This window comes from Equus asinus, chromosome 16, assembly GCF_041296235.1.
Source record: "Equus asinus isolate D_3611 breed Donkey chromosome 16, EquAss-T2T_v2, whole genome shotgun sequence".
Lineage (NCBI taxonomy): Eukaryota > Metazoa > Chordata > Mammalia > Perissodactyla > Equidae > Equus > Equus asinus.
Genome location: NC_091805.1, coordinates 50,929,041 through 50,952,673, shown reverse-complemented (window position 1 = coordinate 50,952,673; position 23,633 = coordinate 50,929,041). Strand labels below are relative to the sequence as shown.

The window sequence follows — 23,633 nt, the reverse complement described above, 5'->3', positions numbered from 1 at the left end:
CCTGAAGCACCCTCATCCCAGAGGTCTCAGAGCTAATTAGTGCTCGGGGGTGTGAACAGGGGTGAGTGGTTAGTATGACCCTGCACAAAATCCAGAGGGTGAGACTGACAGGCGTCTTTCCCGCCCTTGTGGTCCATAATTCAATGTCTGGCTTTGGCTACAGCCCAGGCAGGATCCAGTCTCACTTCATGGCTTTTCAAGCCCCCATAGGATGGTTGTAAGGTAGCTTCAATAACAGATATTTATTGAAAAACTGTTATAGCCAATATGCTGTGGTGGATGCTGGAAGAGATAGAAGAAATATATCAATTTCTACGTTTAAAGAATGATCAGATTCACTAGGAAGAAATAAGAAAGTCTACACATAACCACAATAGGAGGTAGAAAGTATGAATTAATGTGAGTTTGAAAGAAGCATAGGTAGGAATTAGGGACCATCTAAGTACTCAGTTGGGTGAGTGGGGAGATTAAGAAGAGTTAACTTCTGTTTGAATCTGAGCAGTGGGAGAATGTGGGGACTATTGACAGAGATAGAGAAATGGGCTAGCGATGATAGTAAGTTTGAGGTGAGTTTTCCAAGTGAAAAACATCCAGCAGAAAGACCAGGAGGTCCAAACAGAGGGAGGGGCTAGAGACTCAGATTTCAAGTCATCTTTGGTTGTCTTGGGAATGTATCAAGGCTGTAAGGGAAAGTGTGTGGAGTGAAAAGAATAGAGAGTTTGGACCTGAATTGTGAGAATTGTCCACACTTAAGAAAATGGGTGAGGAAAGGGATCCAAAGGAGGAAGGTGAGAAAAGAGGATGTATGAGAGTTGGGAAGAGGCTCTGCCTTAATAGCATCCTGAGTTGGGGGGTGGGGGTGCATTCTAAGATTGTGCCCTTGACTCAATTCTGCATGCCTCTGTTGTAGCACTTGTAACATTTACTGCTCTTATTGGTTTATATGCTTTCCTCTCTTAATAGGCTCTCAGCCTCTGGAGGATTGAGAACTGGTCTTACTTATTTTGACATTCCCAGGACCAATTTTAACAAATTATAGTTACTGAATGAATGACAGGAGACTCAAATAAGAATGATAACTGCAAAGCGTTAATCAGAATTTTTCAGGTCATTGGAAATCTTCTAAAATGTAGTTTCAATATAAAGGAGAGAAGGAGGCCAGATTGCAAGGGGTTAAAGAGAAAAATAGGTGTTGAGAAGGGAGGAAGGGAAGGAGTGGGTATAGATCACTCATTCAACATTTTGTGCAGCTAAAAATTGGCGAGATACAGGGCAGTAGCTATAGAGGACAGGATCTTCATTCATGTGACCTACCATAGAACCCTGGCTAAACTAAGAGTGAAGGCAGCTAGAAGGGAGTTGGTTAATGAACTGGGTTATTTAGGAGGGATTTACTTTGACAAGTTTTAGTGGGGGTAAATTAGGTGAAACGGTTGTTGGGAATGGGAAAGGAGAGAAATGGAAAGTTATAGTCAGAGAGTATAAGTGCTAGGTTTGAGATCTTGGAGTTGGAACAATGAGTGTCTTATAATGAGATCTAGAATGTGAGTATACTTGTGATATGGAGTGGATGTAGAGGTCTGATGAGTTGAGAAAAGTAATAATTCTTGGCTCGGATGACCTTATTGGTCCTCAACCCAGATGTTGATTTCATGGGAGATGGGAGAAGAAAGAGTGAGAAGAACATAAGCTATGTGCTTAAGTCATTCAAGGAAGTGGAAAGTGGTCCAGGAGGACAATAGATAGAGGTGAGATGATTTAAATTATAGCATTTAGTGTTTTTTAATTTTGTTTTTAGAGGTATACATGTTTAGAAAAGTTTGGATTTGAATCCATCTCTCTGTTTTAGTGTCAAACATGAGACTGTATATACGAATTGCCTCTTCTGTAGGATGAGGAATAAACATACTTTTAGTTCTGTTATATCTTCTATTCACTCTCCAGATTTTGTTTATGTGATCTGGGATTTAAAAATTTAAAAATCGTATGCATGTTCTTTTAAAATTATTCTTGATATTTATGCTGTTTTGTAATACAATTTATAATATTTTAGACTTAGCTCTATGTGTAACTTGTTTTGTGTTAACTACCAGTACATTTAACATTTATATCACAACCTTTTCATTCCTGAGTTCTTTATTTTGGTTTATTTTCTTCAGTCAAATGAGTACATCTTTGAGTAATTTTTTTTCCAGAAAAGTGACATGTTGGCATATCTTCAGAGCTCTTGGATATTTGAAAAATATCTTTTGATTTAGTTGCCTTAATGCACAAATGGCATCTTATCTGGATATTGAAATCTTGGGTCACAAATTAATCTTATTAAGTTCCTTGACGTTGTTCCTTTGCTTCTCGTGGTCAGTATTTTAGGGACGTCCAATGTCAGATGAGTCTCTCACTCCCTCTCCCTTTCTGTCTCTCCTCTCTTCTTTCTCTCTCTCTTTAAAACTTAAATCTTAAACCAATATTGTATAGGTATCTTCCCTGTTATTCTTTCTCCTAGTACTTTTTTGAGTCCTGTGTATCTGCAGACTTAGGTCTGTTCTCACCTCAGGAAAAGAGTGTCTTTTTCATTCTTTTTGTGTCTTCAGGAACACCTATTATCTTTACATTAGGTCTTCATTCTTCCCCATAGCTAAAAGCTTCTCTCTCCTTATTTTAATCTGCTTGTTTTTTTCCTTTGCATTTTAAGACAGCTTCTTAAGCGTTTCCTTCAGAACACCGATTTATTTTTCTTCATTGTCAGTTCTATCCTTTATTGCTTCCAATTCTGATTTTTATTTGAACTGCAATTTTATATTCTTACAATATTTACTCATTGCCTCTAGGTCCTCTCTATTTCTGCGTTTCTCCCAGCCTGTACCCTTTCATCAGATCTGATGTTCTATGTTATTTTTTATTTCTTTTTAGAACATATATGTGTCTAAATTTCTTGAGAATCCAGAGCCAATTATTTCTAAAGTATATTAGTTTCTGGATGTGAATATTTTTCACAAGTATGCTCTTTATCTACATCTTACATAGTATGTTCTCCATCTTTTATATTGCAAAATGTTTTAATAGATCCCATGTTATTTTTTTAAACTCCATTTTACTCCTTCTGCTCATAGTAACTGCTTGCCCATAACAGAGTATGTTGATTCTCTTTGGAACCCCTGCTGCAGTTAGTTTTTTCTCCCATTGAGGTGAGGAGCTCTATATGTAAACTGGTTAACAGCCCAGCAGCAGGAAGGTAGGGAGAGAGCCAGAGTGTGGGCCTCCTAGCAGGGGGACCAAAGCTTGGCACCATTTTCTTCTCTGTGGAGAAGCCTCTGTGCCAGGGGTCAGCTTTATGAATATCCAGCATTGGCACAGCATCCACTGCTCTCCATACAGTGGCTGAGGCTGGATGCTCTTTGGTGCTGCTGCATCCAGAATTTGCCCCAGATGCACCACAGACTTTCTCGTTGCTATAGCGGCCACAGGAGCCCTGGGAGTCCCCAGTGCTTTAAATTGCTGTTGACCTGGAGGGGTGAGATGGAGTTCAGTCCATTCTCCCCATAGCAGCGGAGTGGGCTTTCTGAAACACAAATTGGATCGTGTTGTTTCTTTGCTTAAAATGCTTCAGCGGGTCCTCCTTGTCTTTGGATAGAGTTCCAAGGTTCTGCATACAACTCCCTCTGCAGCCATGTCTCCCCTGGTGCATGCCTTGTCATTGAACCACACTAATTTTTCTTCATTGCCTCAAATGAGCCATGTTTTCTCTTCTGTTCAAACCAATACACATACACTTCCTTCCGCCTGAAGTACTCCACACTGCACCCCCTTCCTCTACACAGTCTTACACACATGCACACTTTCACACAACCTGGTTAACACATGAAGTCTCTCTCTCTTTTTTTTTTTAACAGTAATTTAAAGTTTATTCAGTTATAATGCAGGTTATTCTGACTTTAAGGTAGCATCACATGGCATACTTCTGATTCCTTTCCTGAGATATTCTGTTGTACCTATCTCTGTCTGTTTTATAGATTCATGCAGTCTCTGGCACTAGGGGCTCATCTGGGTCTGGATCACATAGGAGTGAACAAATGGATAAAAGTAGAAATAGTTAAAGCAAGAGACCACTGTGATCTTAGAATATCAAGACAAATGCTGCCATTATTGTTAATATTTGATAATAAATTCTTGTAAATGCAACCTTAGGTGATTTGAAGGGGTGGTCTGTAGGAGAATGAATTGTTAAAAAAATACATTGCCTTGATATGTGCTGTCATTGGGTTCCATAATTGTGGCTCGCCAGTGAAACTCATCATCCCCAGCTGGACCTGTAGACCATAGTTCTTCTCTGTTCTCCTACTTTGTGCTCCCAAGGCAACATGTATCCATTACAACACTTATCACCCTCTGTTGTAATTGTTTGGTTGTAAAACACTTATTTGTGTAAGTTCTACAGAGTAGAAGCCACAACTGTTTACCATTAAAATCTCAGTGTATATAGGTCAGGGCCTGCCACATAGTGTATACATATTTGTTGAATAAATGAATGAATTGGGACATTAAATTTTGTAGTTATTCCTGGCCCAACCCTTCTCTCCAAATTCAGGGCTGTTATTGGGTTTTGTCAGGGTCTCTTCTCCTTACCTGGCTGAGATACTTAGTATCTTTCTTCAGTGTGGACTGGATGTGTACTCCATCTGTAAAACTGGACTAATTGTATGAGAGGATTACATTTGACAATCAATGTAAGCACTTATCACAGTGTCTGGTACCTAGAAATAGCTAAATAAATATATTTTCACTCTTTGAAGTCAGTAGCAGCATTAGGGTTTAAAGAAAAAGTTGAATCTGCCTACTTACCTTCATGTAGATGGAAGTAATTGGAAGAGGAGGACCTCTGTCAAAGAGGGCTAGCTGGGATACATTCTTTAGGGAAATCTTAGGTTTCAGTTGAAGAAGGAAGGTACCCACCATGATGGAGAGTTACTATTTAGATGTAGTTGAACTTTTAGTGTCAAAAGGCAAGATGAATTTGGTATGGTATAAATGAGATGGAGTTCAGCAACTAATGAGATATCTGTATATGAGAAGTTTGAATGGAATGAGAAGTTTGTGTATTGATTGGTGGATGTGGATAAGTGGATGATGGAAACTTTGGGAGTATGAATAGAGTAGAGACACCCTAAAGGTGTGAGAGAGATGAGTTGAAAGATGATTATTATTTTGTGATTAGAATGACTTAAGAGAAAACAGAAGCAGATAAACATTCATTTAAGAAATATTTTTGAGCACTTCTCAAGAAATATTGTTAGCTGGGCACTGTGCTAAGTGCTGAGGAGTCACTGATGAAGTAAATAGATAACGACTCATTTCTTCTTGGAACTTACAGTCTAGTAAGGACAGAAATCATATAATCATCTGTAAAATTTTGAACTGTAATAAATACCTTCAGGAAAAGTAGAGGTTATTAGGAGAGCTTATTAACAGGCAGAAGTACTTGAATTTGGGGTAGGTATGTAAGGTCTGTTTGAGAAGGTGACATTTTAGCTGTGGACAATGAGTAATAATTAGTGCGGGAAAGATGTGGGTAAGAGTGTTCCAAGCACAGGGAACAGAATGTGCAAAGACCCTGGGGGGGGGGGGGAGGGGGAAGATTGTGATCATTTTGAGAAATGAAAAAAAGCCAGAGTGGCTGGAGCTAGTGATGTTTCAAGGGGAGAGACTGGAGAGGTAGGCGGAAAATGTGGATAGGATTTAGAATTTTATCCTAAGTGTAATAGAAGTCATCAAAGGGTTCGAACGGGCAAAATGGCACAATCCCCTGTACATGTTGAGATCATTCTGGTGACACTTTAGAAAATATATTGATCAGGATGCAGGGAAACCAGGCTTTTGAGGAGTCCTAAAAAAATGATGGTGTCTAGGATTAGGGAACATTCACTGAGATTCTTGCATTTATCCATATGTGTATCCCCTACCTCTACATTATCCCCTTAGCCGCTTCCGTACCCCCAGGCTTCGTATACATATTCGTGTGCTTGCGCATTAGTGCACACTCACGTTCCCTCATTAGGCAGACTCTGTAGGCTCCAGGGTTTATACAGAATGTTTCAACCAGCTTTAGACCCAGCAGGCAGTAGAACAGTCAAGCTTGTTCTCTGTTCTTTCACTTCAGCAGCGGAATGGAAGATCTCCTGTGTACAGAGGAGAAGGTTTATAGGACAGAGGTTATAAGAAAACTCTGTTATGATATGGAAAGATGAAACTCCATAACTCAGGATCTTGGGTGACTGCTGGCTGGAAGGATATGTTGGAGACCAAATTATCTTAATTTAACCATAGAATAGGAGATAGCAGGGTCAGGGCAAGGAACATTTTTATATGTTCCCCATGTGGTGATTGTTGTTGCAATGAGAGTTGACCCTTAACAGGGCCATTGATGTGATAAAGGTTTTTCCCACACACTTCACAGTTGAGAGATGACTAGGAAGGGTGAGGGCTTCTTCTCAAAGTGCTAAGACTCAGTGATCATTTCTTTTCTTTTCTTTTTTCCCCCTCCTCCTCTCACTTCCCAGTCATTTGTAACTCCAAGTCAGATTGATGGTGTTTGTGGTATCTTGAGAGAGCCATAATGAGCTGTTTGTACCCCGGTGCGTTGCAGCTCATAAAATGGTGTCTGTTTAGTGGTCCCTGGCTCACTTGAATGCTAATGAGGCCTAGGTCATGGTTTCCATTTCAATACAGACCTCTTAGGTTTACTCTGTTGTTATATTTACTGCCACAGGCTGTGCCCTTAATCTTACTCATTCATCCTTTGGTTTTAAGATCGTAGGACTGGGCAGTAAGAAAAGATTAACATGAAAGTGACGCTACTCCTATAAAACCAATACAGCATGCTTATTTTTCTAATGGTTGGTTGCTAGTATTGTCTTCATTAATAGCACCACTGAGGCGTCCTGCTCTTCCCCTGTGTTACTCAATTCTGCCCTGTCCCTCAACAGTCAGCTCAGAGTCCCCTTCCCCATTTTGAAGACTAACTTGATCTGCTGTGATCTCACACCCCCAGCATCCTTTTTAGCACTGAATGATTTCCATCTTTAATTTTGTCTATTTCCAATTCTTATGCCAACTAGCTGTGCAAATGTGGACAATCACCGTACCTCTTTGGTCCTACTTTCCTCATCTGGAAAATGAGCATGTTAGATTAGATACAAGGTCTAAGGTCTATTTCACCACTGATACCAAGTGTCTAGTACAGTGCCTGACGTGGAAACTGAGGTGAATGGCAGACACAGTCCCTGCCCTCATGGTACGTACAGTCTAATAGGGGCAGAGACTGTAAAGAGTTAATAAATATAAAATTACAACTCTTGGTAAATGGCAGGATGGATTTAATGGAATAGATGCAATGATGGAGGAAAAACAGGGAGATGTGAATTTGGAGATCTCTTAATTTATAAAAGAGGTCAAAGAATGAGAAGTAACTAGTCGTATAAATAAATAAGAGGGGCAAGAATATTTGAGGTGCAGAGAACAGGGTATGCAGAGACTCCGAAGTAGGAAAGAACTTAATGTTTAAGGAACCAACAGTAAGCCATGGGGGCTGAAGGAAAATATGTAAAGAGAAGATACGTATTTGTGATATATTTACAAGGTTAAAACTATCACCCAGAAAATTGTCAGTTGCTATCAGTGGCTCTACGTGTTTAAGGTATCAGCCAAAGATTTGGTAGTGTGACATTTCTAGTTAGTCCAGACTTATGGTGGCAATAGGGAAGGTAATTTGTTGTTTTTTTTTTTTTAAGTTGTTCTTTCTTTTTTTTTTTTTTTGCACACAAGCAATGGGAAGGGCCTAAGAGCCCACTGCCTTATTCCTAGTGTTAAATGGTAGTAGCCTGCAATGTCTGGCAGTTGGAAATTAGTAAGAGGGATAATTGATACCCTCAAAAGCTTGCCTAACTGAGCTTTGTGCAGTGTATTTTGGGAGTTCACCAGCAAAGTTTGCGTGTTGACACAGATGGTGATACATGCTGAGACTTGTTTGGACTGACGATTTAGTAGCTTGGTAGGGCATGGAAACAACACAGCTCTCCCTTTTCACCAGAGGCTTTTATATGCTGGGTACCTCATAACTTAGTGCTCTCTCCATCTCTCCCTACTCACAGAAAGTCATTTGCTTTTAGTCCCTTCTGTATTCTACTGGCAGACTAATCTTCAAACACAATTTTGATCATGTCTTTGCCCACCCGTGAGCCTACAATAACTCCCCTTTGGTTGTTGTATCAAATTCAGAATTTATAGTTGAATTCAAAGCTTCTAATGATCTCCAACCTTTTCTCCTTTTAAGCACCTCCCCACCACCCTCAGTAAGCTTTCTCTCTCCAGCCCAGGCTGGTGTTTTCTTGGCATGCTGTAGTGGGAAAGTCAAATGACTGTAGACAATGCGCGCAGCCCCTCTAGATAATCACCAGTAACTTTTCCCATTCTACTATCTAGAGACTTTCTGCCTTTATTCATTTCTACCAAGGGTGTTCTTAATTGTCTCATGCTTCTATGTCTTCTCAGTGTTCTTTAAAACTCTAGGATCAGGGACCTAGTCTGTAGATCTTGTTGATCAGATCCAGGGCTGGATACTTAACTGTGCTTCAGTACAAAGAGCAATAGATTTTGAGTCAGGCTGATCCAGGTTTGAATGACAGTGCTCTCACTTACTAGTTTATGACCTTGGGAAGGTTACTTAACCTTTCTGAGCCTTATGTTTTTTATTTTTAGCCTTCTGCATTGGTTTCCTCCTGTTCCAAGATGTGGTGACATGAAGGAAGTGCAGTATCATAGCAGACATTCTTTGGGGAATTTTGGAACAAGCAATTGTAGTCGCCACCAGGGTTACTGTTTTCCTCCTTCTGAATTTAAACTGGGTGATAGAATTGGAATGAGGGGAAAAAAGTTCTGGCAGAAATGAGCCTGGGAGGGAGTGTTGTTCTCTAGAAATGTGCCTGAACCTTAGAGAAAAATGATCTGTTTTGTAGAAAATGACTAATAAGCCAGTATGCTCTTGGCTGTCTAAATTTGATTTCTCTAACAAACAGTATCTAAGGTGTTCAGTGAAAGTATCTAACCTTCAAAAATCAATCTCATTCAAAAAACAGTGAACTGTACCCAAAAGTACATTTGACTTTTGGATAGTAATTCAGAGTCATAAGTTTTTCCAATAATCCAGTTGTGTGAGTCATGATTTTATTTTTCACTTTCTCCATCCTCTCCACCTCCCCATGCCTTTGTGTGCTTGGGAAAATGAGACATGCAGAAATGGTTTGATATGGTGAGATTCACACCTTAGGTCTTTGTTAAGAATTTAGAGTCAGGTGACTTTGGTTGAACTTCCAGCTCTCCTGCCTCACACTAGGCAAGTTATTTTACTTCTCTGAGTCTGTTTCATCCACTATAAGTGAGATAATTTTTGTGACAGCCCAAGCGCAATGGCTGGTTTATAGTGGGCAATCAGTGACTCTTGGTTTCCTTTACAAAGACTTCCAAATTTCCATTCCTAGCATTGTTTTATTTACCTTATATTATGCGTAAGAAATATATGAGATATTTTTAAACACACAGTGTCTTATACCCAGAATCATCACAGAGCCAGTCAAAAAGAAAAACATTCAAATTGCTCACGTTCAGCAAGTCAATTTGGTTTGAGGGTAGCATAGATATTTGAGTTAGCATTAAGTGTAAGAGTTAAGATTGTCAGTAATTTCCAGGTTATACAACTCTTCACCTACTTCTTCGTCATGTTTTCATTTCTAAATCTCACCTGTATCCTAATTACACATTTACCTTTGCTCTGAGGTAGGATTTCTGCCAGTATATTAAGGGATCAAAGCTTTCTGTAATAAATGACATTATCTCTTATGGGGTAATTGATTGCCAATGTGAGCACTCACTCACTTACTCACTCTGTGTTACTTAATATAATGAATTTCAATTGACAGATCCTCATCTGAAATTAGGGGATCTGTTCAAAGTGACATCTCTCAGCATGGCTGTGCCCCTGAATGGGCTTAGGAGCAGTTGAGCTTTAGGAACAACAGAAACCAGTAATTTGAATGCCTCCATGATTCTGTTTTTCTCTTCAGAGCACATCTGATTTACCCATATCACTTTGTTTGTAGATTGGCCACTTCATCCTTTTGATCCATGTGGCAAAGGGTTCCTAGTCCAAAATAGTGGAGGAGACACAGCAATAAAGCTTGTATCAGATGCCCATCCTGGCTCAGTCAGCTGTAGCTAGGAGAATGTGATCATGTAAAGACATGGTAGCTCCTTCAAGAATTATATGGATGAAGTGGGGCACTGAGCGTAGAGTTCCAGAGATGCCCACACACCCATCCTACCATCCTGCCATCCTAGGCTGTGGGATCTTAGCTGGGAATACAAACAGGTATTCCTGAACTGAGGTTGCTTGCAGCCAAATGATGGGAGATGGATGTGCAATCAAATAAGGCAATAGAGTGATGTTGGTGCTGTAATAATGGATGTTTAAGTTAGAGAGGAGTAAAGAATAGGTGATCAGTTAGCTTAGCTCAGACACAACCAGCTTCTGCTGCAGGGATGGCTATACAACTAGACACATTGCAGGCTTTCTGGAAATACTTGTCAGTTGAATTATTGTTAGGTATTCTGGGGACTAGGGATAGACTTGGCATTTTCTGAGTATAAACATCATATGCTTTTTCTTTGAGACCTCTTCATCAGAATGCTTTTTTGAGTTATTCATTGAGTTATCGTCAAAGAAAGAAAGAAGGCCACCTTGAAGTTTTTTGAGTTTCATGCGCTTGTGTTGTGTCTTAGAGATTTCAGATGATCTGAACATTAGTTCCTTTTGATAGCTCTCTAAACTGGTATCAAAAGACCTCTGAAAAGACCAATTCATCAACTTGTTTTACAACTCTGGTGGCCTGGGACTAAACTACTTGTTAATCACAAATTTCTTGCTTGTAAATTGAAGACATACTGTTGTTCCTTGTCATGGAGCCTGAGACCTTTGCAACAGTCCTCCACCCTTTGCTATTGTGGTGACCTGCAGTGTGTCCATAATGTTTATCATCCTTCAGTTTGGTCTTTTTTCAGGCAGAGCAGACTGATCCTTTTTTCCATCTTCTATTACATTGGGTCAGCTTTCTGCATCTTATTCCACAAATTCACATCCTTGAAGCTTGAATGCATCAGGCTAAGCACAATTTGCTCAATATCATCTTGACTTTACCTTTCACACCCATATTTTACTAAGGCTTTTCACTGTCCTTAATCTCTTCTTTCTACCCTTGCTTGTCCTAACTTTTATTTTCTGATTAAACTTTTTATTTTTAAATAATTGTGATTACACATGTAGTTATAAGAATTAATATAGAGGGGCCAGCCCGGTGGCGCAGTAGTTAAGTTCGCACGTTCTGCTTCTCGGTGGTCCAGGGTTCACCGGTTCAGATCCCAGGTGTGGAGATGGCACATCTTGGCAAAAGCCTTGCTGTGGTAAGCATCCCACGTATAAAGTAGAGGAAGATGGGCATGGATGTTAGCTCAGGGCCAGTCTTCCTCAGCAAAAAGAGGAGGATTGGCAGTAATTAGCTCAGGGCTAATCTTCCTCACACACCAAAGAAGAATTAATATAGAGATGCCCTATACCCTTTACCAAGTCTCCCCCAATAGTAACATCATCCTGTAAAACTATTGTACAGTATTGTAACCCAGATATGGGCATTGCCCATAGATAGAGATAGAGAACAATTGCCCTACCATTTTGACTTTTTGGTTCCTTCTAATTATTCTTTTCCTTACTCATTTCTTAGACTCTTCTCTCCTCGCTCTTCTCACTTATATATTTAATGTCCCAAGGATTTAACTGAGTCAAGCATCCTACAAGACTTATCTTCTCTTTGACAGGTTGGCTAAATTCTCATGTTGTCAGAGTTTCTAAGAATAGCAACTTCCGTTCTTCTTTAAATTATTTGCCTGGAATAAATATTATTTGGATGGCTCAAGGTGGCCTCAAAATTCATGTGAGGGCCTGGTCTGCTGTGATTTCTGCTTGACTTAATTTCAGGCGGGTCACATGAAGGTGAAGAATGTATGGGGGCTGATGTGGTACTAATCTTTTGAGACTTAAGAGCCCTAATCAAAGTCACTTTTTCCCCCAAAGGACAGTTCTGCACAGAGGATGTGGACGAATGCTTGCTGCAACCCAATGCATGTCAGAATGGGGGCACCTGTACCAACCGCAATGGGGGCTATGGCTGTGTATGTGTTAATGGCTGGAGCGGAGATGACTGCAGTGAGAACATTGATGACTGTGCCTTCGCCTCCTGCACTCCGGGCTCCACCTGCATTGACCGAGTGGCTTCCTTCTCTTGCATGTGCCCAGAAGGAAAGGCAGGTAAGGCCAGTAGAAGGACAGAGCTGGAGATCAGGGAAGGGACGGGTGAGCATTCAGAATTTCTGCCTTCTCTTCATCCTGATCACTGTGTCCTTTTAATTACCATCTGTAGGAACATGTTGCTTAATGCTGTTCTGGAAATGTAATCACTAGCCAAAGTGCTATAAAGTTAGTCTTCTTCCTTAGAACTTCTTGTTCTCGTCTCAACTCTGTGCACCTCAGTGTTTCATCCTGCAAAATGAAAGTTAGTTAACTATTGCCTTGGGAGCATCTGTTGACTTCTTTAAGATATTAGGCTGAAAGGCACCTCAGAAATTAAGATTAATTTTTCAGAAATTAAGACAGAATTACTAATAAATGGATTTGGGGACTTCATTTTAAGAAGAAATAATCCATTTACTCAGAAGGAGTTGGCAGAAGAGAAGCACTTAAGTGCATTCCACCTCTCAATGTCTATGGAAATACTCCTTTAAAGGATAATTTTTACCAACTGCGAAGTTAACATTGCTCTAGCCTCTCAGTTTTAACAGCTTCTAGTTCTAGGAGTAGAGAGCAATGAAGGGAGGAATGTGATGGAAGAAGATAGCTTAGTTGAGAGAACTTTGTGCCCAGCAGTTTTGAAATGTTCTCATATCTATGTCTTTCCAAAAACCCCACCTCCAGCTTTGTAGAAGAAGCCTTACTTACCTGTTCTTAAGCTAATTGCAGCCTGGAAAATCCAGTTCCCATGTGAACTACGCAGAATATTGAGCCCAGTAATAACTTCAGAGTCCTGGGAGCATTTGAGCCTGGAATGTTGACACTATTAAAAGGTTGCCTTAGTACAGGCTAATGATGTTGAGCAGTTTTTTTATTCTGAGGCTAGTGAAATGTTTTTGGCCCCGTGATCATCAGGTAGCATGATTTTAGGAAAGCAGGTTGCCAAATAAAATACAGGATGCATACAATGTTTGGGACTTATAGTAAAAATTATTTACTATTTATTTGAAACTCAAATTGAACTGGGCATCTTCTGTTTTTACTTGCTAAATCTGGCAGCTCTATTTGAAGGAGATCTCCATTTTCCTGTCTCCATCATCTAACCATCTCACTTTCTGGACAACTCTCCCCTTTAGGAGAGGTCTAGCAGAGGGCTCAGGGTCAGAGCACTAGGGTTGTTGCAGAAGCCCCTCGCTTTGCTGATGGCTGCAGTGTGTCCCTAAGATTGCATCAGACAAAAGGGAGAGTTGCTGCTCAGTCTCCATACTGGATTTTGATAAGTCCATCACAAGGTTTCCCCTCCTTCTTTAAAGAGAAAACTTCCCCAAGTAAGTGACCTTTTCTCTTTGTTCTCATTGTGTCCCCCCCACTGCTCCCCAGGTCTCCTATGCCACCTGGATGATGCATGCATCAGCAATCCTTGCCACAAGGGGGCACTGTGTGATACCAACCCCCTGAATGGGCAGTATATCTGCACCTGCCCACAAGGCTACAAAGGGGCTGACTGTACAGAAGATGTGGATGAGTGTGCCATGGGTGAGTATATGGAACTTTTCCTCTTCCTCATGGTGTCTGTCGAGCTCGGCAAGCATTTAAACTGAAGCACGTTTTACTGTAGGGCCATATTTCACCCAAACCTCAGATCTCTCCTGTCACATGCCTGCTGTTTACAACTCACCTGTCAGTTTAACCACATATTCTCTTCTGGGAATTGAAATATATGGAAGATTTGTCCTTGGTTATTAATAGAAAGCCCTGCTTTAGTGACAGTTTGGGCAAAAGAACAGCAGAGACGTGCAAGAATTGAGATTGCCCTAGTCTGTCTTATTTCTTTATTTTTTTTAAGGAAGGATATGGAAATTGAGAACCAGATTATTAAAGGCCTAGCCCTCATGCTGTAGCAGTCAGATGTGCTTCTGTAGTCCACATTTGTGGAAACTCCATCAAGTGCTTTGATCCCGGTAATTGGTGCTTGTGTCTTCCAGCCAATAGCAATCCTTGTGAGCATGCAGGAAAATGCGTGAACACAGATGGCGCCTTCCACTGTGAGTGCCTGAAGGGTTATGCAGGGCCTCGTTGTGAGATGGACATCAACGAGTGCCATTCTGACCCCTGCCAGAATGATGCCACCTGTCTGGATAAGATTGGAGGCTTCACGTGTTTGTGCATGCCAGGTACATGGGCCCATCAGTGTGTGGGGTCTATACAGGGGGCGCTGCACTGTGCTTCTCTTAGGTGGAGCACTCAGTGTAGTGTGTCAATTCCATGAGCTCTGTTAGCATTTAATTCCCAATAATGACAGGGTTCCCAGCCAAGGGGACCCTTAAGGAGTAAGGCTGTGGTAGAATTCTTAGAGCTATAGAGACCAAATTAAATAAGCCCTCAGCATCATTTACATGTAAGAGAAGAATTCAAAAGTGATTGTTTTTGTGCAAATATTCTTGGATTAATACACGATTTACCACATGAATCCTGTAAACAGTAAGCTTTCCTCATCCCCTGATATATTACAAACACCATACCATTCCATTTATGGAAATTCATTTTACAGATAATTGTAAAAGAACTTGCCATTCATTCATAGTGATGTACACATGCTTTGTTATATTCTGGAGCTCTTCTGCAAAGACTGTTTCTTGAGTCCTCAGAGAGCACAGCCAAATCCAACTTAAAATGTCAGCAGACAGTGGCTGCTTTGCCTGGTTAAGGATGCTAGCCATCTAGCTTTGGGAGGCCCCCCTGACCTTCACCTGCACCCTGAGAACAACAGCCTCTCCACCTCAGCTGGTCTTCAGGAACATGGAGTGGAGATCCTGAACATGAGTGGCCTGAGACTGTTCTGAAAGCAATGCCTGGACTGGTCAGAGAATGTGGGACAGTCTTTGTTGGCATGCCAGGTCTTACCTGTCTACTTACTTGTCTTTGAAGGTAACCTCTTCCCGCTCTTCACAGTGACGTGGATATCCCTGTCTGATGCTAAGTCTCTTTCCCATCATGGCAGAGTTCCCTTTGCCCTCTGCAGAAATGTTGATTCTCATAGAGGATGTAGTCATTTTTGCCAGTTTGTACTTTCTTGGCTAGAATATGCCTTTCTCTCTTTCTAAGCCACTTGTGTGGTCTGTTTTGTTCAGGTTTCAAAGGTGTGCATTGTGAATTGGAGATAAACGAATGTCAGAGCAACCCTTGTGTGAACAATGGGCAGTGTGTGGATAAAGTCAATCGCTTCCAGTGTCTGTGTCCGCCTGGTAAGTGCCCACCACCTGCCCCTGTTTTCTTTGAAAGCGTAAAGCTGACTGACCTCAGGGAACAGAGGAGGGAGAGAATGTGTGTGGGCTGTACATGAGGAAGTCATTAAAGTGAGCACTTTGGAATAGGAGTGTGTGTGTACAGAAATGAGGAATTTGTTTCAGCTAATATATCTTCCAAATCCTTTGTGGCCAAAAGTCCAAGTCTGTTCTGAATGGCCCATGACCTCTCTGTCTGTGTGTATATTTCAGAAAGTTCATACCTCACAGAAGCCTTCCTTGTAGGCTACTCAGAAGTTTATGTTTTTCCCTTGGGTCATATTCTTGAAGCCCCTCTGTGAGATGATTATTTTTAGATAGTTCACCCATCGATCCAGAAACAAGTCAATTTTTTCCAGAGAGCACTCTTTCTCACCTTTTGCTCCCCAAAGCTATCGTTGAAGACATGCCAAATTTTCTGCCATAGACTATGGCCTCTTTTGTTGTTTCTTCAGAGGGAAGGTCCTAGTTCCTCTGAAGCTGCACTCACTTGTTTGAAGGCTCTACCTGTAATCATTCAGTCATTAACTACAAGTGAAATCTGTGCTGGGAAGAAACAGATGTAGAGACACACACAGGTGCCTCTGATGCGCTGAGCTTCACCCAGTTATTCCAGTAACCTGTTAGGGACAATAATTTTACATTTGCTGACTCATTGATATTAAGCCCTGCCAGTAACTTAACCCAACTCTTTATGGGCATGATTCTCATAATAAAGGAAGACATAGGATAATCCTTTGACTTGTATCATCACCGTGCCCTTTTAAGGTTTCACTGGACCAGTTTGCCAGATTGATATTGATGACTGTTCCAGTACTCCATGTCTGAATGGGGCAAAGTGTATTGATCACCCGAATGGCTATGAATGCCAGTGTGCCACAGGTAAGATTTTTCTCACTTTTTATTCCCCTGGTAGGTCTACCTGAACAAAATAGGAGACTGTCCTCTTCTAGCTGCCCTACCAGGTCAGTCCACTAACAGGGGCTGCTCTGTGTTTAGCGTCTTCTGGCAAATTTTTTTGCTGCTCTCACTGTTTCCTTCTATAACACCTGCCTCGTTCTCCACAATAGTGGCCTGGCCTGGACATTTCCATTTGGTGTCCATGTCTTTCTGGGACAGATTTTGGCAGCGGTGAGTTTCCAGCTGGCTTGACTTACTCTTTTGGGAAATAAAAGAATTCCAATTGAAAGCTATTTTTCACTGAGGCTTCTCAGCAGGAGGCCTGTCTGTGTTTCTTGAGGCAAGTGATTGAACAAAGGCCCAGAAGTCTAAGGGCGATTGTGTGGAAGTGCAGAGGTTTTCTGCATGAAAGACGACTCACGGTATGAGAGTCAGGTGTGTATCTGAACAGGCGAGGGAGCTCTGTTTGGGAAAGTCCTCTTTCCTGACTTCTGCTACTAGAACCAAAAAGAATCTGTTTATAAATATTCTACATTTCCGATCTATGGCCACATTTCTCATTTGGGAGTGGATTCGAATAAGCTAATTGTCCCCTATTATACATTTGCTTCTGCACAGACCAATGTAGAGTAAGACTAGAAACTATTAGAAGAGGTGATTTCCCAGTTTCTTTTTTATCTGACTGCTTAAGAGAGAAAGAAGTTATGAATATAATTCAAGACATTTTTCTTATTTTAGAAAATGGATTCTTAAAGGATTTTAAACATCATGTGCATGATTTCTTATCACAGAAAAACAAACTAAGTCACAAAAATAAACACAGAGAATTAATATTTCAGTAGTAGTGGAACATTACCACTTATTAGGTCCATTTAGAACAGGCCCTGTCAGATGAATCGCTTAACTTCCTTTTCTTTTCATAGCTGTTGTCTCTGGTTGGAGAAGTTCCAGATTTTGTCCTCCTCTGACCGGATTATGCTCATGGAGAATAACCTTCATTGGAGAGAAATTAAAAACCTTAGACTCATATTTAAAAAGGAGGCAAGCCCTATTAGTGTCTTTTAAAAGAGATTTAATGTTGAATGAAGGAACTTCTGTTTGTCCCTTTTTCTCTTAAATGCTCATAACTTGTTCATTCATTTTATTCAGCAAGTATTTATTAAAAACTTACTATATATGCAGAGCACTCTGGGAGGGGTTGAGAGGAATAAGAAAAGTTCTCTGTCCTCTAAGTTCAGAATTGGGAAGATAAGGTCCATGAGACCATTAATACAGTACCTGTATGTTGGGTTTGAGAGAAACAGAATATAGAGGTAAACATATAAAGGAAAAATTGAGAGCTCTTCCTCACTGAAGTCCAGTATGAAACGAAGATGCAGTTAAAGCATCTCTAATGAAACCATTGATCATTTAGAAAAAGTTATGTGAATTCTTTAATTTGATTTGATTAGGCTTGCCTTATAAGTCAACGCACGTAGTCAGTTTCAACTGCTCATTGCCTACAATGTGAATTGTTTAAGACGTGGGATGTGTAGGGTAAGTGGATGTGGCTACACTTATGTTCAGGGGTGGAGTATCTGCCTTGGTTTTTAAGCCTACTTGGTAAAATTCCTTCCAAGGTTTCACTGGTGTGTTGTGTGAGGAAAACATCGACAACTGTGACCCTGACCCTTGCCACCATGGCCAGTGTCAGGACGGGATTGATTCCTACACCTGCATCTGCAATCCTGGGTACATGGGCGCCATCTGCAGTGACCAGATAGATGAGTGTTACAGCAGCCCCTGCTTGAATGATGGTCGCTGCATCGACCTGGTAAATGGATACCAGTGCAACTGCCAGCCAGGCACGTCAGGTAAGCTCGCTATGTTTTTGTTCCCTTTGGTGTTTTCACTGTTTCTCAAAAACAGTTTACACAGATGTCTCAGACTCTCTTGGCATATGCTTAGATGCCTAAAAAATAGTCCCGATTCAGAGAAGCACAGCCAAAGCCACAGCCAGAAACATCTCAGAGGCAGATGGCTCTAGCCAGTGGAGAAATTAGAGACAATAGCTTTACAAAGCTGATGATTTTGTGTATGTGTTTTTCATTTAGAAGAAGCACACCACTTCAAAAAATTGAAATTATTATTTAAAATTGAAAACCATTTTGCCTTTGTGTCTTGATTTGATTGTGTTTTTTTCTTTAACCTCCACCCCACTTAGATTAATGAACTTGGTCTTTTCCCCTCCCTCCCTCCCTCCCTTTCAATTTCTCTCCCTTCCTCCCTCCCTCTCTCTCTCTCTCTCACTCTCCCCTCCTCCTGCCCTTGCAATAGTTTTTTCTGTATTTCAGATTCCGTTATCTTTAATGTGACACTTTTCTTCTGCCATTTGTCTCTGGTGGGCCTTGGGCATCTTAGGGGATTGTAAGGGAGAGGAAAGACTTTGCTGCATGTCCCAGTCATTGTAAATTAGAATGCAGAGCTGCTGTTTCCCATCCCAAGTTCATTCTGTTTCCTGACTCCGGTTGAATGACTGCTTGTTAGTTGTGAGGGCATGCTGCTCTTTCTGGGGAAATGTTGAATTATTTTCTCAGGCAGTAGCATTTCACAGGTTTCACTGGATTCTGTTTTCCTTATTCGAGGAATAATTATGGTCACAACTGTGGTTAATGGACAGAGAAGTACTGTGTCTCAGATCAAAGGAAAATGTATTAGTGGAAGATTAACTAGTGTGTGCCTTTGTTAGAAGGGACCTGCCAATAGAAGGGAGTGATTTATTGAGAACTCATTCTCAATTTAAGGAAAATGGTCTATGTAGGGGGCAAAGGTGGGGGAGGTGGTTCGCTGCCCTCATTTTATTTTGTTATTTCCAAATCCATTTCTTCAAACTTGTCAAAGGCCCTGGTCTTCATCCAGGACCTCATACATGCCAAGTTTGAAAACAAAGTCCTTTTTGAGTTGCTCAAGCATACGAAAAACATCCCATGCCTTCACAGTTGAAAATGCCTTCCCCCTCCCCACGTTTAGATAACTCACTAAAAGGACTGAATAGATCTTTGTGAAACCTTCCAAAAGCAATTTGCTTCCGGCCTGGTCCCCAGACATGAGAAATTGCAGTACGAAAAGAAATTTGAGAGATTTACAAGCAATTGAATGGATGCCTTTAGAATGGTGGAGCTGTTTTAGGTTTTGCTATCATTCCCATTATAACAACGTCCTGGAAACCTGGGTGAGTGGTGGGTTGGCAAGCACTTGGTTTTTTCTGGGATTGCATCTTTATGCCAGGGTGTATCAGGTGTGTTCCTTGGGGAGGGCAGAGAAGGTATAAGTAGCTGTCAGTGAGAAAGACAAGAAGTAAATATGAGTGGTGTGTAGACAGCCTAGAGAAGGAAGGCCCAGAATTTCAGAAAACTGCCAAATCCATTCCTGTGGCTGTTTGAAGAATTCAAGCAAAGAGATGCAGGCAACATAAAGAATCTTGGTCTGTAATTGTTGGAGAAAGACCTGGCGTGTACTAGGTAGGGGCCTGGGTGAAAGGATTCATTCAATTAATCATTATGAATAGACTCTCGAGTTCTAGAGTAAGAATCCATGACCCATTCATAATATGGTCTAAATTGGTAGGTTGGCATTGGAATGAGTGTGTAGACGGAAGGGATACTTTACAATTTGCTGGTTATGATTGTGGTTTCTCACTCACTGGGTACTTAAGGTGACATATGCTACCCAGAATCGCTTCTGTTGCTTTCTTTCGCCTCTCATCTTATGATGGGAACCTGAAATAAGTTTTTTTTGGGTTTCAAGTCACCGAAACCAACTTGACTAGCTTAAAGAATCATTAACAAACAAGTAAACAACAACAAAACAAGCAGAAAGAATTTCATGAAAGCACACAGAAGCATCTTACAGACTCCTCACAAGAATTGATCCACAAGGCTTTGCAGAGCCAGGAGTCAGGGCCATTTGCAGACCATAGGTCACACAGTTCATATTCCAACATTCCAGTGAGGGAATCTGATTGGCCCAACTTGGGTTGGGTGTCTGTTCCTGCCGGAACAAAACTTGGCCTTCAGGGCAGAGTCACACTGGACCACTCTGGCTTCCTGGGGTCTGCCTTGGTCAGTTGTTGTTAAATGGAGGTTGTCAGCCAAGGGCTGGACACATCTCCTAAAGGTAGCCACTTGTATACAAGGAATATGGAAACCGTTGCCTCGTTTGTGGCTAGTGAGGCAGTATAGCTTCATTAATCACACAATGACCAGAATGGTGTGGTGAACAGTATAGAATCCAGAGAGCTGGGTTGCATCCTAGCTGTGCTGCCGTAATTGTGCAAGTCCATGACAAAATGGGTGTAATGCAACATGATTTGGTGTTTGAGTGAGAAGATTAGAGAAAAGTTATGCAAAGAGAGAGGCAGAATACTTTGTACGTATTAATAGCTCAATAAATTTTTAATGTGATTATTGTTATTAATCAATATTAATACTAAGTATGAGTGAATCAAAAATATGGCATTTTGTCATGGAAGTTTCGTTTGATAGTGTATATCCTTATTACCAGGCTTTATTTTTAGTTTTTAAACTATCAAGGTATTCTTCTATGATACCCAAAAAGCATCACTAAATTCATGTTAAATAAATAATGAAATATCCTATTTTTACAAAATAATGGTTACAATAATGATTGGTATATTTCTATTGTTTAGTTACCCATATCTGCAATTAAACATTTCTTAACATAGCCAAACTCAGTCATTCGTCTGGGAATAGACCAGGAGGAAGGCAGCATACCTGGGAGGAAGTTACCGTACACTTACTCAAAATCATAAGATTTATCCTGAACTTTAGCCCATAATAGTGACAGTGAGTTTCAAGCTTACGGTGGTGGATACAAGTCCAAAAATTCCCATTTTCACATGAAAGCTTAAGTTTTATCTTTGGAGCCCAATACTGTCAATTGTTTTCCTTGAAATGACAGGTTTACTTCTTTCACTTAATGTTTGCTATGTACTTAGATCTCAATAGCCCTGGTTTCTCTGTCAGTTGTCCTTTCAATTAACATGAGATTCCATGAAAAAAAGCAACTTTTCAGTTCAAGACCCAGATGGTCACACAACTTCTTTTCCTGGAGACGGCATGCCACAGAATTGTTTTATGAGTACTTCTCATTTTGTCACAAGGAACAGTAGATGTATTCTCAAGAGCTGAGATATAATAAATTATAATGCTAATAATTTTGACTGTTTTAACCGTGAATGCATGGAGGTGAAGACTACAATGACCACTAGTACAATTTGGTGCCACTGCCTTGATTCCTGCGAAGATGTCAGCAGTCCTACCTCCATTGCTTTTGCATCATCAATGCAAATGGCAACACAGTGAAAAAGGCAAATAGTGACTTAGTATGATTAATAAAATCATTTTGACCTCATGATCCCCCTGACAGCATCTGGAGGATTGCGCTTAGAGAACCACTGCTTCACTCCATCCAGGATTGGCCGGGCACTCTTTAATTTCTTAACACCTAGTGTCATAAGCAGAGATCACTGATATTTGTGTGGTAATGTTTCGTGGTTTCTCTTTGCTTTTATCTTTGCAGGTGTTAATTGTGAAATCAATTTTGATGACTGTGCAAGTAATCCTTGTGTCCATGGAGTCTGTATGGATGGTGTTAATCGTTACAGTTGTGTCTGCTCACCAGGATTCACAGGTACTGCTCCTTTTTTTTTTTTCTTTTAAAGACTTTATTTTTTTCCTTTTTCTCCCCAAAGCCCCCTGGTACATAGTTGTATATTTTCAGTTGTGGGTCCTTCTAGTTGTGGCATGTGGGATGCCGCCTCAGCGTGGCCTGATGAGTGGTGCCATGTCCGCACCCAGGATTCGAACCAACGAAACACTGGGGCGCCTGTGGCGGAGCGCGCGGACTTAACCACTCAGCCACGGGGCCAGCCCGGGTACTGCTCCTTTTTGCTGGGAGGTCCCACCTTCAGCCCCATCACTTTGAGAAAAGAGCTTCTAAAGGAAAATTACTTTTCTAATGTTTCCCTGTTTCCTATTTTTTTGTCTCTTGGAAGGTTAGAAGTTTTGTTTCTGTGCTTCTCTGGCCCAGTTTTCTACTTGCAGACTTTCCGTAAATGGTAGCATGAAACTCCTTGGTTAGGATTTTTAGACCATGTGTTTATAGCTACCTGAAAAGAATTTCTAGTCAGACCATGAGTTTCTGTCACTGTCTTGAGTTATATAATAGCTTCCAAAGCCCACCTTCATTTTTCTACACTTAGTAGGGAATGATTTCCATAAAGACCAAGCCAAGGTAAACGTCTGTAAAAACACTGAATGCATTTTTCTGAGTGCTTCTTCTTATGGGAGATTGTTGAATAAGGCCAGAACTTGAGAGGACCAACCTAATTTGGCTAGCACAAGTGAGATTTTTTCCCCCAAAGGAAGAAAGTAAATGGCTAAAATGAAATTGGTTATAATAATTCTTAAGTTATAAGCAGCTAGAGCATTTATGCGCACACACACGTGTGCACACACACAAACTCACACACATCTTTTCTCTCTTCTGATGCTAATAAGATTATCTTTATCTTTTACTCTGATCAAAAAGTGCTAGAGGCTGCTGAGGAAACCTGAGGCCTCTTACTGACATACCTGTTTGTCACTGGCACTATCAGAGGGCATATACTGTGCCCATCTTATTCTTTCAAGACAGTGCCGCATACAAGCAGACACTAACATGATATTACCATTTAATAAATACCATGTGGTCATTTGCAACCGATGTAAGAAACTTCCTTAGAGCTTTTTAAACTATAACATCAAAAGGCAATCAGAGCCAGTTGAAGTGGATGCCTGCCTCTCACTTGCCAGGAACTTACTTTCCTCTGTATTTCACAGTCCTTTCTCCTGCTTGGTATGATTGTAGACGCCAGGGAGGAGTGTTTGTGACCCACCTGGGTCACTGTAATCCCTGTTAAATGGAAGATTACTCAGAAGACAAGTGTGATGAGAGCTCTCATGTCTCACCGAGCAGTCCTGGTAACCAGGATGTTCTCCTGTGTCTTGAAACTTCTTACTCCA

The 23,633-nt window shown here is 40.9% G+C and overlaps 1 protein-coding gene and 1 pseudogene across 1 annotated transcript in view; one reads left to right on the top strand and one right to left on the bottom strand.

The window, feature by feature from the left end:
* The window catches only part of NOTCH2 (notch receptor 2), a 153,422-nt gene that overhangs the window by 83,445 nt on the left and 46,344 nt on the right, over nt 1-23,633 (top strand). The window contains exons 6-12 of the mRNA XM_014831045.3: nt 12,173-12,406; nt 13,766-13,921; nt 14,371-14,559; nt 15,517-15,630; nt 16,438-16,551; nt 18,189-18,422; nt 22,150-22,260. Coding sequence (XP_014686531.1) covers nt 12,173-12,406; nt 13,766-13,921; nt 14,371-14,559; nt 15,517-15,630; nt 16,438-16,551; nt 18,189-18,422; nt 22,150-22,260 — 1,152 coding nt within the window. The remainder of the gene's footprint in view (nt 1-12,172; nt 12,407-13,765; nt 13,922-14,370; nt 14,560-15,516; nt 15,631-16,437; nt 16,552-18,188; nt 18,423-22,149; nt 22,261-23,633) is intronic.
* LOC139040413 (ubiquitin-conjugating enzyme E2 D3 pseudogene) lies at nt 3,810-4,395 on the bottom strand (annotated as a pseudogene).